This window comes from Dermacentor albipictus, chromosome 7, assembly GCF_038994185.2.
Source record: "Dermacentor albipictus isolate Rhodes 1998 colony chromosome 7, USDA_Dalb.pri_finalv2, whole genome shotgun sequence".
NCBI lineage: Eukaryota > Metazoa > Arthropoda > Arachnida > Ixodida > Ixodidae > Dermacentor > Dermacentor albipictus.
Genome location: NC_091827.1, coordinates 53405401 through 53419519, shown reverse-complemented (window position 1 = coordinate 53419519; position 14119 = coordinate 53405401). Strand labels below are relative to the sequence as shown.

At 46.6% G+C, this 14119-nt stretch overlaps 1 protein-coding gene across 1 annotated transcript in view; it reads right to left on the bottom strand.

Moving 5' to 3' along the window:
- Nucleotides 1-4084: 4084 nt before the first annotated feature.
- Nucleotides 4085-14119, bottom strand: part of LOC135900456 (sulfotransferase 1B1-like) — a 35817-nt gene continuing 25782 nt past the window's right edge. Inside the window, exon 3 of the mRNA XM_070521261.1 lies at nt 4085-8778. Within this exon, the coding sequence (XP_070377362.1) occupies nt 8290-8778 (489 nt within the window). The 3' untranslated portion in view covers nt 4085-8289. The remainder of the gene's footprint in view (nt 8779-14119) is intronic.

Here is a 14119-nt window from a genome sequence, read left to right as displayed (position 1 = left end):
ACGAGGCGGAATCGAAGATGCCGGGTGGGGATCAGGGCGATGGGGCGAGCAGATGGTGTGAATACCCATGATGGCGAACTCCTGGCGGACAACTGCCTGGATCAGGGAAACAGTGACTGCAGGTGCATTGGAGGGGCTGGAGTCGAACGCAGCCGGATAGGCGGCCTCGATCTCACGCCTTACAATCCTGGTAACATCGCCAGTGTTGGTTGGACGAGGAGCGTCGGCACAGGAAGATGTCGCTGGGGTGTTGGGCAGACGGGCAAACTGTTGGTCGATACGTCGGCTTTTAGCGAATTCCAGGCGGCGGCACTCTTTTATAACAGTCGCGACGTTGTTAAATACGAGCAAGTTGAAGGCGTCATCGGCAATGCCTTTGAGGATGTGGGAGACCTTGTCGGACTCAGTCATGTGTGCGTCAACTTTGCGGCATAGAGCCAAGACGTCCTGAAAGTGCGTGACGTAGGGCTCCGTTGACGGCTGCACACGACCGGAAAGCGCCTTCTGCGCGGCAAGTTGGTGACCGTAGGGGTTGCCGAACAAGTCTCGAAGCTTTTGCTTAAGTGAATCCCAACTGGTCAGCTCATCTTCGTGCGTCCGATACCAAACTCGAGGTGTGCCACCGAGGTAAAAGACGACGTTGGCGAGCATGATAGTTGGGTCCCACCGGTTATTGCGGCTGACGTGTTCGTAAAGGCTGATCCAGTCCTCGACGTCTTCCCCATCTTTTGCTGAGAATACGCCAGGATCACGGGGAGCGGAGAGGGTGATGTATGTCGTCGAAGTGGCAGCAGGTGTCGGGGCCGGAGGAGTCGGGTTGGCGTCGCCGGGAGCCATGAAGGTAGGCTCGACGTACCGTCCACTGCGAAGCTCCGTGACGAGGTACAGGGAACGTCCACCTCCACCAAATATGTTACGTAGGAAGACACCGAAGAAAAGCTATTTACAAGTATATTTACAAGGCAATACGCCGCAGTTGACCAAGAGGCAACAGCCCGCGCTAGCTTCCAATCGTCGTCTTCGTCTTCTTCCTGCTCGGCTCTTCGTCATGGGGAATACTACCCCGTAGCAATATATATATATATATATATATATATATATATATATATATATATATATATATATATATATATATATATATATATATATATATACAATCATACCCATAGACATACTTGGGCCCCCTTGTGCCGTCGTAAAATAGCGTAGTCATCGTCAGCACGTGACGGTGAGCTCAAAGATCAATTTCATGGCACGATGTGTAGTGCCGCCTTCTTCTTGACCAATCGCTCGTTCTGGGTTTTCGGCGTAGTTTGGAACTTATCGTCATAGTAAAACGCGGAGACGGTTCTTGGCGTTGGCCCCGTAGTTTGCCCGTGCAAGATAGTTTCGTATCCTCATAATTATGCGCGCGCGCGGTCATGTGACGGAACTAGTTGGTCGCACAATATCTATCACCGGCTTCTTCGCCATTGTGAATCGAATCACCAACAAAATAAACAGGTGGCGGCTATCTGATGGAGCTAATTAGTCTTGGCTCGAGATAAGTATACATGTGTGTGAGGGCGTTGACTTAATCACGTGATTCGATTCCAGTGCAAATGGTTTGGTTGCATTGAAAAACGCTTGTTCTAGTTATGTTGACAAAATAGGGTGAGTCGTTTTCAGAATTGCACTTCATTTTGTCTTGTCAACCTCATCGTCACTAAAGAAAAAGCCTTTGTGACCTAAAGGTTAAAGCATCAGGTTTCCCCGCTGGTGGGCCGATGTTTGAATCCCGGTGCTGGACACGCGTTTATTTTTGTTTTTGTGAAATAGGATTGCACCTAATTGGCCAGAACGCTTTTCGCAGCCGACAGACCGCCAACAGAACCAGCCCAAACCATTGGATCGTAGGCAAAGGAAGCTTCGCTTTAAAATACAGCGTAAGCCAGTTCGCCTGCGCAGAGCGTCTATGGCGTATCGCAACCTAGAGTGGCCCCTGTGCGTACAAGTGGCAGGGCGATCGCTTATCTCACCAGCTATAAGCATTAACCCAATGTAACCAATCTTGCGCACGACGGCGACAAGCAACGCCATGGAGATGTCTGACGCGTCCACCCGTCTCAACATGCGAGTGACGACTTTGATGTCTCCCTACTGTCACCAATACGACAGCACCAATTAGGCACTGAAACTGGCGTGATCCATGCTCGAATTATTTAGGTTGTTTTGCTTCGCTGCACACGGCAGCGAAAAATATTTCTCAACGTTTTGCGGTAGGCTTCATTTCTTTCATTTTTTTTCTTGCAATTATTGAAATCCGTCACTCGCTCTTTCCTTGATACAACCAGTGTTATACCACTGATGTACATTCTGATTGGTCAACGCGGTATTGAGTAGTCGCTCACAGCACTCTAGGACGACGAGCAATGAATTCTAGATTTCCCGAACCGACCTGTCGAGCAACAAGAACAAGCAATCCATTCGCGCGGCGACCCCATTGTTCACTCGAAGTGGTCGCGTGTCGATGTCACGCACCAATTCGGTGACATATAGTTTGAGTTTATTGCTTCTATTATATTTTATTTATTACAAAGTGTTTATTTCAGACGAATGCATCGTTCTTGGAAGGGTACGAATACAAACATTTGGCAATCTTAAATGCTTTTTAGCTACGCTCAAGGTATAATGTGTAAAAGGAAAGATTTAGAGAAAAAGAGTGAGAGATAAAGAGAGGGAACGAAGGAAATGAAGGGAGGGTGACTATACTTAATCCAGTTTGCTGGCGTATGCGTTCGGAAGGGATTTTAGGGCACTGACAGGGAGAGATACCCTCCGAGTTCAGATCATTTACACGCACTATGCAGGGTGCAACGTATCTACAGTTGGCCACTAAAGCCTTTACCTGTGAGGCCAGACCCGCAGGACCTTTTCTTCTGTAAGAGAACGGTTATGCAGTGGACTCCCAGCACAATGTGGAATATGGCATTTTTTGTAGACAAATTTTATTTGGGTGCACTTAAAGTTAAAAGGGATGCATACAATGCAATAACGCCTCGCATTTGACAAGGCCTAACTTTAATATTTTCCGAACATTTATCGATCAATCGATTCTAATCGTTTATAATAGTATTTTTTGTCTTTATAGATGCGACAAGCCCACTTCATCAGTGAGTGGAAAGGCATACGACGGCGACGTACCAAACCCAGATCTCCATCGACCATTCGCCCAGGCAGAGCTACACGCAGCCTTAGCCAAACTCAGGGGAAACACGAGTCCGGGCAAGGATCAAATAACTAATAAGCTGCTATACTAACCTCTCGCAATCTGCCACTACAGCACTGCTAGAGCACTACAATGACTGCTGGGAAAAGAGGAACCTACCAGCAACATGGAAGCATTCGGAGGTCACCATGATGCCCAAACCCAACAAACCTCTTCGCATCGAAAACCTTCCTCCCATTACCCTCACATCCTGCGTGGGGAAATTCATCGAGCACATGGTGCAGGACAGGTTAGCACCATACCTCGAGAGCAACGGACACTTGCCGTACACCATGTTCGCATTCCGACAGCATTTCTCCATGCAGGACATACCCCTGCTCCTCAAATAAGACTTGCTTTAATACCTTGATCACAGACGCAAATCATCAATCCTGGCAATCGACGTAAAGGGCACATTCGACAACTTGTGCCACGAAGCCATTCTCCGCAACCTCGAAGATACAGGCTGTGGAGCCCGGATACGTAACTACATCAGCAGCTTTTTGACACACCAAACAGCAGCAGTAGGCGTCTGCAACTTCCGCAGCGATAAATTTCGGCTACCCAACAAAGGAACTCCACAAAGATCAGTTATTTCACCCCTCCTTTCCAATATCGCAATGATCAAGCGACCGTAACAACTGAACGCCATGCCGAACCTATGCCATGCCCCTTATGCCGACGACATCCCGCTCTGGACCAAAGTACCTACTACTGGACGACAAGAACGCAATCTACAAGAAGTGGTCGATACTATCGAAAGATACCTCCTTGAGTGCGGTCTCCAATGCGCACCCGAAACGTCGGAGTTTCTCGTCCTGAGAGCATGGACACAAGGAAGGCCACCCAACTATATCGAACCCGATCCAAGCCTGTGCATGTGGCGTGTTCCGCGTCCAAGCCTTGGGGTGTCGCCACCATCGAAACGACGACAGCCACCGCTGGCGGCGGTAATCAAAACGCCAGCTAAGCCTTTATTATGCAAATTTTATTTTTTTATTTATTCATACTCTCAGCACAAGCCAAGACAGGAGTTGCGGTTACATTGCTGTCATCAAACTAGACATAGTAAATGTTTAAACAATTCAATACAAAACAATCAGGCTAGGAAGGCACATCATATAAACAAATATGAAGCAACAAAGAACATCAGTTACAATGAGTAAGTTATAGCACTATATGGGTAAAAAAAAAGTTACGCGCCCACACAACTGCAACCAACAAACAGCTAACAATAAAACGTATTCTCAACCGTTTACAAATAATTGGTAACAGCCTTTGCAAAAGATTGTAAATCAGCACATTCTACTATATCATGTGGCAAGTTTTTCCAATCGTCTATGCTTCGAACCAGGAACGAATTTTTGAAGGATTCTGTTCTATATTTAAGTGGTTTAATATGTTTTGGATGCTTTGTTCTGGGGTTAGCAGGTCTCTCTAATGTGATGTGTTTTTCTAAGTCTACTTTATAGTCTCCGCTTAATACGTGAAAAAAGAATGTCAGCCTGCTAAGCTGCACTTTTTGCTTGACAGTCATGAGGGCAGCTCTATTTCTAAGTTCGGTGACGGACTGCGTTCTAGCGATGTGTTAAAAATAAACCTCACGGCCCTGTTTTGTACGCGCTCACATTTTAGTGCGTTTTGTTGAGTGTACGGCTCCCAAACATGGCTTGCATAAGTCAGTACAGGAAGTACAGTCATTTTGTAGGCCATTGTTTTTACCTCTGGTGTGGCGTCGTGAAGTTTTCGTCGTAACGACCAAAGTGTGCACATGGCCTTATTACAGATGTTGTCGACATGTACCGACCAGTTCAAATCATGTGCGAGATGTATTCCTAGGTATTTATATTCCTTAACCTCAGCTAATTCGGCTCCGTTAATGCTGTAGGGGAATATTAAAGGATCTTTTTTACGCGTGAAACGCATACAAACAGTTTTCGATGTGTTCAATTCCATTTGCCATTCATTACACCAGAGACTAACTTTTTGTAAATGGTTACTAAGCTCCTGTTGATCATTAGGAGTGCATGTTTTAGCATATATAATGGCGTCATCTGCGTAATGCTTGATGGATATTTGCGGCGAAAAACCTGCTCCCATATCACTAATATAAATGGAAAAAAGTAAAGGGCCTATAACAGATCCTTGCGGCACACCCGATCGAACTGGTTTATTGGTACTGCTAACAGAATTTAATGAAACAAATTGTTCCGTTTGTGACAAATATGCCTCACTCCATTTGAATAGCTTGGTAATACCGAAGAAATGAGACAGCTTCATAAGTAGCTTTCTATCGGATATTCTGTCGAATGCTTTGCGGAAATCGATAAAGATCATATCTATTTGAACCTTTCTATAAATACATTGGCCGATTTCATGCGTAACTTCAGTGAGGATAGTGACTGTGGAGTACCCTCGGCGAAAGCCATGCTGGTTTTTACCCAAAACGTCGTTCTCTTCGACAAATTTGCAACGCATCAAACCAGTACTCACAGAAAAACATTTCTATCTGAAATTACAAACTTTTCGAAGCAAATTCAGCTTAACCGCTTAAAATTTCTATAACGTGACTTCTTCACTTGTTAACTAAAGGAGAGAGAGAGAGAGCAAGCATTCTGGACCAGAAGACGTACAGTCGCGACAGAATTCGCCGTTGTGAAAGCTGCTTGCTTCTGTTCAAACAGGAGGCACTGGCTCAAATCAAGGTGCAGTTTATGAATATTGTGAATGAAGTGGCGTGACATCTTCACCTACAAAACTGGAGGAACTTTAGCAACATACCAGCGTGGGACGGCTTCATGCGGTCGCATGTATTTCCTTAATCAGCGGCGGACAGCTTGTGTTCACCAGAAATGTGTAGCGAGACTGTACGTAGTGTCTTTTTGCAAATAAACAACAATGTATGTTACGCACCAGTATATCTTCTGAAACGCTATTCACGTGCTTTTCATTTCATGTAAACATCGATGATGTCCTAATAAAGCTGTTTATTGGCAGCAAGTTAGTGTGATTAGCGTCGTGATTTCTCTTGGCCTATGCAGCAGTTGCAACCTTCAAAGTTAAATGTACAAGCTAATTATGAGTCCTAAATAAGAATATATATAGTGGGATATACCTGGCCAGAGCAAGCGGGCAGCGCAAAAGCAATACCAGAAGACGACGCCGGTGTCGGTCGTCTGTTGTGCGGTATTCCTCGCAAGCATCATTGCGCTCTCAATACACATGCAAGTTTCTAAGCAACTAGAAATTATTCAGACGTCGCCTTTCATTCTTAAATTTACATTAAAAGGGAATAATATTCAAAACATTATCTATTATTAGTAAGCAAACATTTTCCTGGTATCAGTGCAATTAGTTAGAATCCAGGCGGCAATAGCGTCGCCTGCGAAAATCGGCTCCATTGGCCTTATGGGAATGTCACGGGCTTGCCCAATCCTGGCGCCTCGATCAACGGAACCAAGATCCCTACAATCGACTCTCTTCGCACACTCGGACTGCACATCCACAAGGACGGACCAGGGGTGGCCGCTCTCCCGCTTCTCGAACGCACTCTCACAAGTAATGCACCTCGTCAAGAGGATCACAAACCAAATAAGCGGACTCAAGAAGCACGACACACTAAGCATAACTCAAGGTCTCCTAACTAGCCCCATCACCTACGGAACTCCTTACTTGACACTCTAAGCGGTTGAAGTCAAGAAACACAATGCTGTCATAGGAAAGGCAATCAAAGTAGGCTTGACTCTCCCACCCATGGCATCAACGGAGAAACTCCTCAAGCTAGCCGTCCACAATACGTGGGAGGAGCTTGTCGATGCTCCTAAATCAGCCAACTAGAGTGGCTCAAGGTCACACCCACCGGACGTGCAGTTTTGCGCTACCTCAACTACAGTGAATGCTACATTGCTGACACAGACCCGAAACCAAGAATCCCACTTCAGCCCGGGACTGTATCAGCGTGGCAAGTATGCCGCGCTATATGCATCCAACATACCAGAAGGAGCGTCGGCATAGTCGAATCCGCGCACTCAGCAAGAACTATGCGAGAGACCCTGATACGAGGTACACCGATGCTGCCCGCTATATTAAACAAAACGCCTTCACCCTAAGCGTCACGGATAACCATGGTGAAGAAATCGCAGCTGTCACCATTCGAGCAAGAGCCCCCTAGACTGCACAGGAAATGACACTTGCTCTGGCAATAACAACTTGTGCTGAAGTAGCAGTAATTCTAACAGACTACCAGGCGAAAGCTCTAAAATATAAAAAACGACGCATATCAGAAACGGCACTCGAAATACCTAGAAATCACATAGCCCGCGCCCCGCTCTACGACACCCACATCAACTGGGTTCCAGGCCATCAAGGCGTGACAAAGAATGATGCGGAACACGCTGCTGCCGGCGAGCACACCAGTCAGGCTTTCCTGATATCCCACACTAGGCCGGCCACCAACGTTGATGACATCGCCTTAAAGTACTTAGAGCTTCTTCAATACCACCGACTCAGAAGAAGAACGTAGGCTTCACCGCGCAAGAATCAAAGCAAAGAGGAAGAAGTCATCCTCCGCCGCCTACAGACGAACACCTACGTACACGGAATAATCATGCACAGACTATATCCTACGCCGTACTCATACACATGCCCCCATTGCAACGTCCCGACGCCCTGCAACACATGGTCCAGGATTGCCCAATGCGTGACACATCCGCAGACCCTATCTCACAAGGTCCACAAGACGACTCTAAACAAGGCCACCCCATAGAAGCACAAGAACAGCACCCCAACTCACCACAGATCCTAACGACAACTCAAACGTGGGAGGCCAAGCTTTCCTCTGATATCCTGGATGACTAACGCAGTCTCGTTGCCCGGGCCAAAGAGGCAGCCCAAGCCAGATGGCTTTTGGAATAAGGAATCCTACCACCTAGGGTGAACCGGGTTCTGACTTGGATTACTGTTTCAGAAAATAAAAGTTTAGTTCTCTCCCTCTGTTTCTCTATATTCTTCTCAGACTTCAATCACTGCTGAGTGCTGACTCCTTATGGCAGACACAAGTCATTCCAAAGTGACATGATATCACTTTCTCGAGTCTTTGCCGCGATCCACTTCTTCGTACGTTCCACCTGTTCCTGTGTGAAGCAGTTCTTCCAGTCACCCACTATTCCTTTCCGGACAAAGCCAGCACCCTCATGCATCTGTACGTTCACCTGATGCGGCTTTTCGAGTAATTTAAAAGGCTTATATTGTTTCTCAGACGCTACTTTGGCAATTTTCTTGAGCCTGTCGAGCAATGGGTCCGTCAAGAAAGCCCTCATGCTATCTATACTGCAGTTATCCAATATTCTTTGAAGGACAGTGTCATCATTACGCAGGCTGGCCCCGTGTTCGTCACCAAGGAACTGAGCAATCTTTAAAATCATTCCTTTTGTGTCGGCCTTGAGCTGTTCATAGGTGACGAATAAGACGTTGGACTTGTGTCGGTTCTCGTACCATGGTAGAACGTGGTCGAAGTAGTCACCATAAAATACCTGCAAATAGAAAATGAACAGAAGTAAACTCAATGCAACTATTTTTAAAAAATACTCCCTCTCGTTATGAACTATATCCTTTCACTACTAATATACTTGCACTGACGTTGCCGTGAAGCTGTCATGAAACTCGGGAGTGTCAACTTGGTCCAGTAAAAAAACGAATCCATTCTAACAAATAATTAGCTCCATTAGATCATTTAAGCAAATCATGTACTTTCACTTGATGAATTCAAAAATATTTTAAGTCCTCTTCCTAATCATGGAATATCAAGTTTTAATTATTATAGTGGTAGTGGTGGGGATCGTAGATTGAATAAAAGGTGAAATTTAACCGACGCACAATGTAGCGCCCATGACGTGGTGTTTTTGGGGGTGGCGAAGGTTGTTATATAAAACGTCCTGTGGAGACGCATTACTTCGAAGCTGTAAAATATGATCCCACAAGCACGTATGAGGGAACTTCCCATCAGCGCAATCCAAACTGATATACTCCAATTGTGTGCAATTGCGAAGCGACCACGTTCACCACTGGTGCATGCCGTAACATTCCCCCTCTATAACTTGTGCCAGATATTGGACGTCACAAACTGTAAGAGCGGTGGCATTAGTGCACGTACTTCGGATACGTAACAGCTTGTACTGCAGTGAACGAGAAACACTGTACTGATCGCAGAGAGGAATTTCTTGATAGCGGTGTCCTCTGCAGGAACCTCTTATTATTTGAAGAGTTCGAAGGGTTGAAGAGTTGAAGAGCACGCATTTGAAGAGGGCGCATTTGAAGGGTTCAGCCGAAGAAAAATCTCTTATACCTGCTCATTTTTTCCCCGCTACATCGAAAGCTCAAGCAGAGCACGCATATATTTCTCCATGTTTGTTTTACAGTTTTTTTGCTCTTTCTTTTTGAACCACTCCAGTCATTGCCTAATAAGCTCAAGCATGCATTGTGTGACCTTACTTCGCTATACTTCGGTGGAAAGCACGCGAAAAAATTGTATTTGTTCGAAGCAAGCACCAGCATACGCACTGCTGCAGGTTACCAGAAAAAAAATGCTGCTTAGGGCTGGTTGAGGAGACTTGACCAACACAACAATACACAGCCCATGGAGGATTCGCGAAGAGTACAATACAATAGGACAACACACAACGTGGTGCAACAACACTATTTGATCTCGCAGGTTATAGAAACCATATGTGCTTAGAAACAGAGAGAGAGAAAAAAAAAGAAACAGAAACTTGAAACCAAACATTAGATCATAACAGAGCCCTAAAGCAGTACAATGTCATGGAACACCTAAAAAAGCTAAACGCACACAAAACCCCGTTATCACATGCTAACAAGAACACACCTACATACACACATCGTATATAGATAGTTCCGTAATGATGCGTGGCTGCCAATCCCGTAGAACAGCGCAGAACACAGGACGCTTTGGTTATAGACGTACTGTGCCCACTGCGGAAGGTTAGAAAAACACCCGCTTAAGCATAGCAGAGAAGTGGCTACGCCAGGCGGTTAGACTGCTAACGGTAGAAGCATCCTTCAAAACTCACGGAATCCTTCTCCCCTTCTGGCGGCGTTTTCCCTGCTTCATTTTTATATAAAGTCACGTTGATGCACAAATAGTTCCACAAGCAACAGCTAAATTTGATAAAAACAGGTAGGAAAAGTTTAAATTTGTTTTTCCTATTTGTCTGTTGCTTCAGCTCACCCCCGTAGTAGATCGCTTAATTTCTTAACTCGTTGCGACTCTTGTGCCTAAAGCGGAACCTCCGTGAAGGTAAGACGACGACCGAGACTTGGGGTGCGGGAAGAGAAGAAGAGAAAGTTCATTAAAATGGCCGACTAACCAGACGGCCTCGCGTAGATTACGAGCATGTCTTCGCAACTGTGAATGGTAGTCGGTACGCATGTAGGGTTTGCCTAGCCGAGTTCACGGCCGTCTGCGCACATGCGATGCCGGAACCCGCGAGACCAGAACTGTTTCCGAGCGTGAAAGAAGCCCGCTAATACGCGAAAATTGGAGCGCGACGGGCCGCTGGAGCAACAACATTATCCTGGTTCTGTCCAAGTACGTGGCATTTGCATGTGTTTAAATCTTGGTGCATGATAGCTGGGGCCATTGGTACGTTTCTATATATATATATATATATATATATATATATATATATATATATATATATATATATATATATATGGTAACCTTGTAGTGCAAACACAGCGAATACCTTTTATCCATATCCAGAGAAGCGGCTCTCAGAATGCCGCTACGCGATCACTATTATCCTGTTATTTGTCGAATTCACTAGTGTTGGATTTCTCAGGCTTGCACCTACCGGGTGTGAAGCTTCTTCGAAAGATGATATAGTTTAATTCGCCAGCAGTTTCGAACGCATAACTTCTTCGTGTCCTATCCATTTCTCTCATCCTTCCGCACAGTGGTGACTTTGGCAGCAGCAGTCTATGCATACTGTTTTACCTTAAAGTCTGCAAATGTGACGGTGTTACATCCAAGAGCCAACAACAGAAATTACGATGTTGCATAGCCAACAGGTAAAGGAAATCGCAGCACGTGCCAGCCAGAATGAAAATTCTCCTTCAAGAGAAACAAGAAGTACGCATGATGCTTAGACAGAATTTCAATTTTTTTGAAGGATGTCCTGCATTTGATGAGTAGGCAACTTCTATATGTATACCACATGCCTGAAACTTTACAAAAATGTTTAATAATCAGTTTGCGTTCATGTTATGAATGGAAAGTGGTAGTTTGATAAATTGTCTCGTAGGTTTAATTACGAAGATGCTGGGCCACAGAAATGTGTCCTGCTATTGTCGGGGAAATTTAGAATATTCTCTGGCACCGCTTGCTCACGAATTTTCGCTGACAAATACGAAACATCACACGTAATATAAAACAATACCAAAAACACAACTTCCAACAGCAGGAGAGAAAATTTCCAACTGCTTGCATTATCTAATAAACACAGCTCTTCACCAACACGGCACTCGATGGCTATAGTGCAAGCTGCATGAACTCGGGTGGCAATTCCATAGCGAAACGGAGCTGTCTGCGCACGACACGAGACGCTGATAGTTAAATCAGTTCTTTTATTTAACTATTACTGTTAGAGTTTCAACCTGTGAACTCGGCATAGTCGTTTTCGTCCCTTGCTTAATCAGTCAGTCAGTCAAGAACTTTATTGAGGTCCTGAGGGGTCTAAGCCGTTGGAGATCGCACGCGGCGAGCTCCTTGGGCCGAAACCGTAGGCGACGCCCAAGTCGGGACGGGAACGTGGTGACGCTCCGCCAGTTCTTGGGCCCTCTGGACGGCCTTGAATTGCAGTTTGAGGTCCGGGCTTTTGAGGGCTTCTTCCCATTCGGGCTCACTGGAGAGAGGGCCCTCTGGTAACGCGGTACATTGCCAAAGCATGTGTGAGAGTGAGCAGTAGGGTTCTGGGCAGTCTGGGCAATTTGCCGGGATTTCTGAATTGTAGTGGCTTAATAGGCCTCGTGACGGATACGAGGCCGTTTGCAGCATTCTAAACGCGGCCGCCTGCGCGCGCTCGAGTTTGGCGTGCGGGAGCGGGTATTTCATTCTGCCTTTTCGATAGTGTGAGGTGATTTCTTGGTATGTGAGTAGCGGGTCATTAAACTGAATGTCCAGCCCCTCGGAGGCCGTGGGACCGTCGCGGCGGGCAAGTTCTCGCGCACGGTCATGGGCCGTTTCATTGAGGTTGGGTTTTTGCGGGTGGATGTCCTTCCCCATGTGAGCGGGGAACCAGGAGAGGCACCGTTTGCACTCGTTTGAGCTCGCTAGTAATATATGCGCTACCTCTTTCGGTACATTGCCGCTTTCGTAAGCCCGAATTGCAGCACGCGAATCCGTGAGGACATGGGTAAATGTGGGGTCTGCCATGGCGATGGCTACGGCTATCTGTTCGGCTTTAGCGCTGGTGGTCGATTTAACCGATGCCGATGACCGTAACGTTCCGTTGCCGTCCACAACTGCTATCGCGAAAGTTGATGTATTGCCGTACTGGGCCGCGTCAACAAATGCGGTGGCTTCACGATCCGCGTCTGTGCGGTCGAGAATCGCGCGGGCGCGGGCCCGACGCCTACCCACGTTGTATAGTGGGTGGACGTTTCTGGGAAACGGTGAGACTCTGTAGTTGTCTCTAATTTCACTCGGTAGGGTAACAGCGTGCTCGAGATAGGGAGATGGGGAGACATTAGTTTCGCTTAGAATTAGTCTACCGGCTTTGGACGAGGATAGGCGGAGTATTTGCGCCATAGTCTGAGCCTCGATCACTTCGTCGATGTTGTTGTGCATGCCTAGCTGATCAACCTTTGCTGTACTTGCTCTTTGTGGAATGCCCAAGACCTGTTTGATGCTCTTGCGCATGAGTGTGTTTAGTTTCGTCTTTTCTGTTTTCGTCCAGTTGTGGGCAGAGGCGACGTAATTAATATGGCTCATAAGGAACGCGTGGTATACGCGCAGTAGGTTATCTTCGCAGAGACCCTTCCTGCGCCCTGAGACTCTGTGGATGAGTCTGATCATATTTTCGGTTTTGGCGGTTAAGTGTTTGATCGAGTGTGCGTGGCATCCGGTGGCTTCGATTAGAAGCCCAAGAATGCGAATGTGGTCGACTCGCGGAATCTGTTGGCCGTCTCTTGTATGTAGTGCGATCGGAAGTTCGTCTAGAGGAGTTAGGTATCGGACTCCTTGGCAAGACTTGCGATATAGTAAGAGTTCCGATTTCTTGGATGATAGCTTCATTCCTGTCTCTAGTAGGTACTCCTCCGTGGCATCTAGGGCAGACTGTAATGCCTGCTCCATGTCTGCCAGGGAGCCTCCCGGGCTCCAGATGGTGATGTCATCTGCATATAGAGCGAAATTTACGTTCGGGATGTCTCGTAGTTTGTCTGCGAGTCCCTTCATCACTATGTTAAAGAGTAATGGAGAGATGACTGAGCCTTGCGGCGTTCCGACGGAACCCAGCGTGTAGCAGTCCGACTTAAGTTGTGAGACTCGCAGTCGGGCTTCTCTGTCTTTTAGGAAGGAGCGCACGTACTCCTGAAATCTCTGGCCGAGGCCGAGGCCTGCCACAGACTCCAATATGAAGCGGTGCGAGACGGTGTCGAATGCTCTCGTGATATCGAGGGCGAGGATGCCTCGAACGTCTCTTGTTTTAACGTCAAAGACCTGTCTTTTTAGGAGCAACATGACATCTTGCGTGGAAAGGTGGGGTCGAAACCCTACCATGTTGTGTGGGAGGAGTTCGTGTTCCTCAATGTAGCGTGACACTTGCTTAACGTGTTTTTTTCCGACAGCGAGCCTAA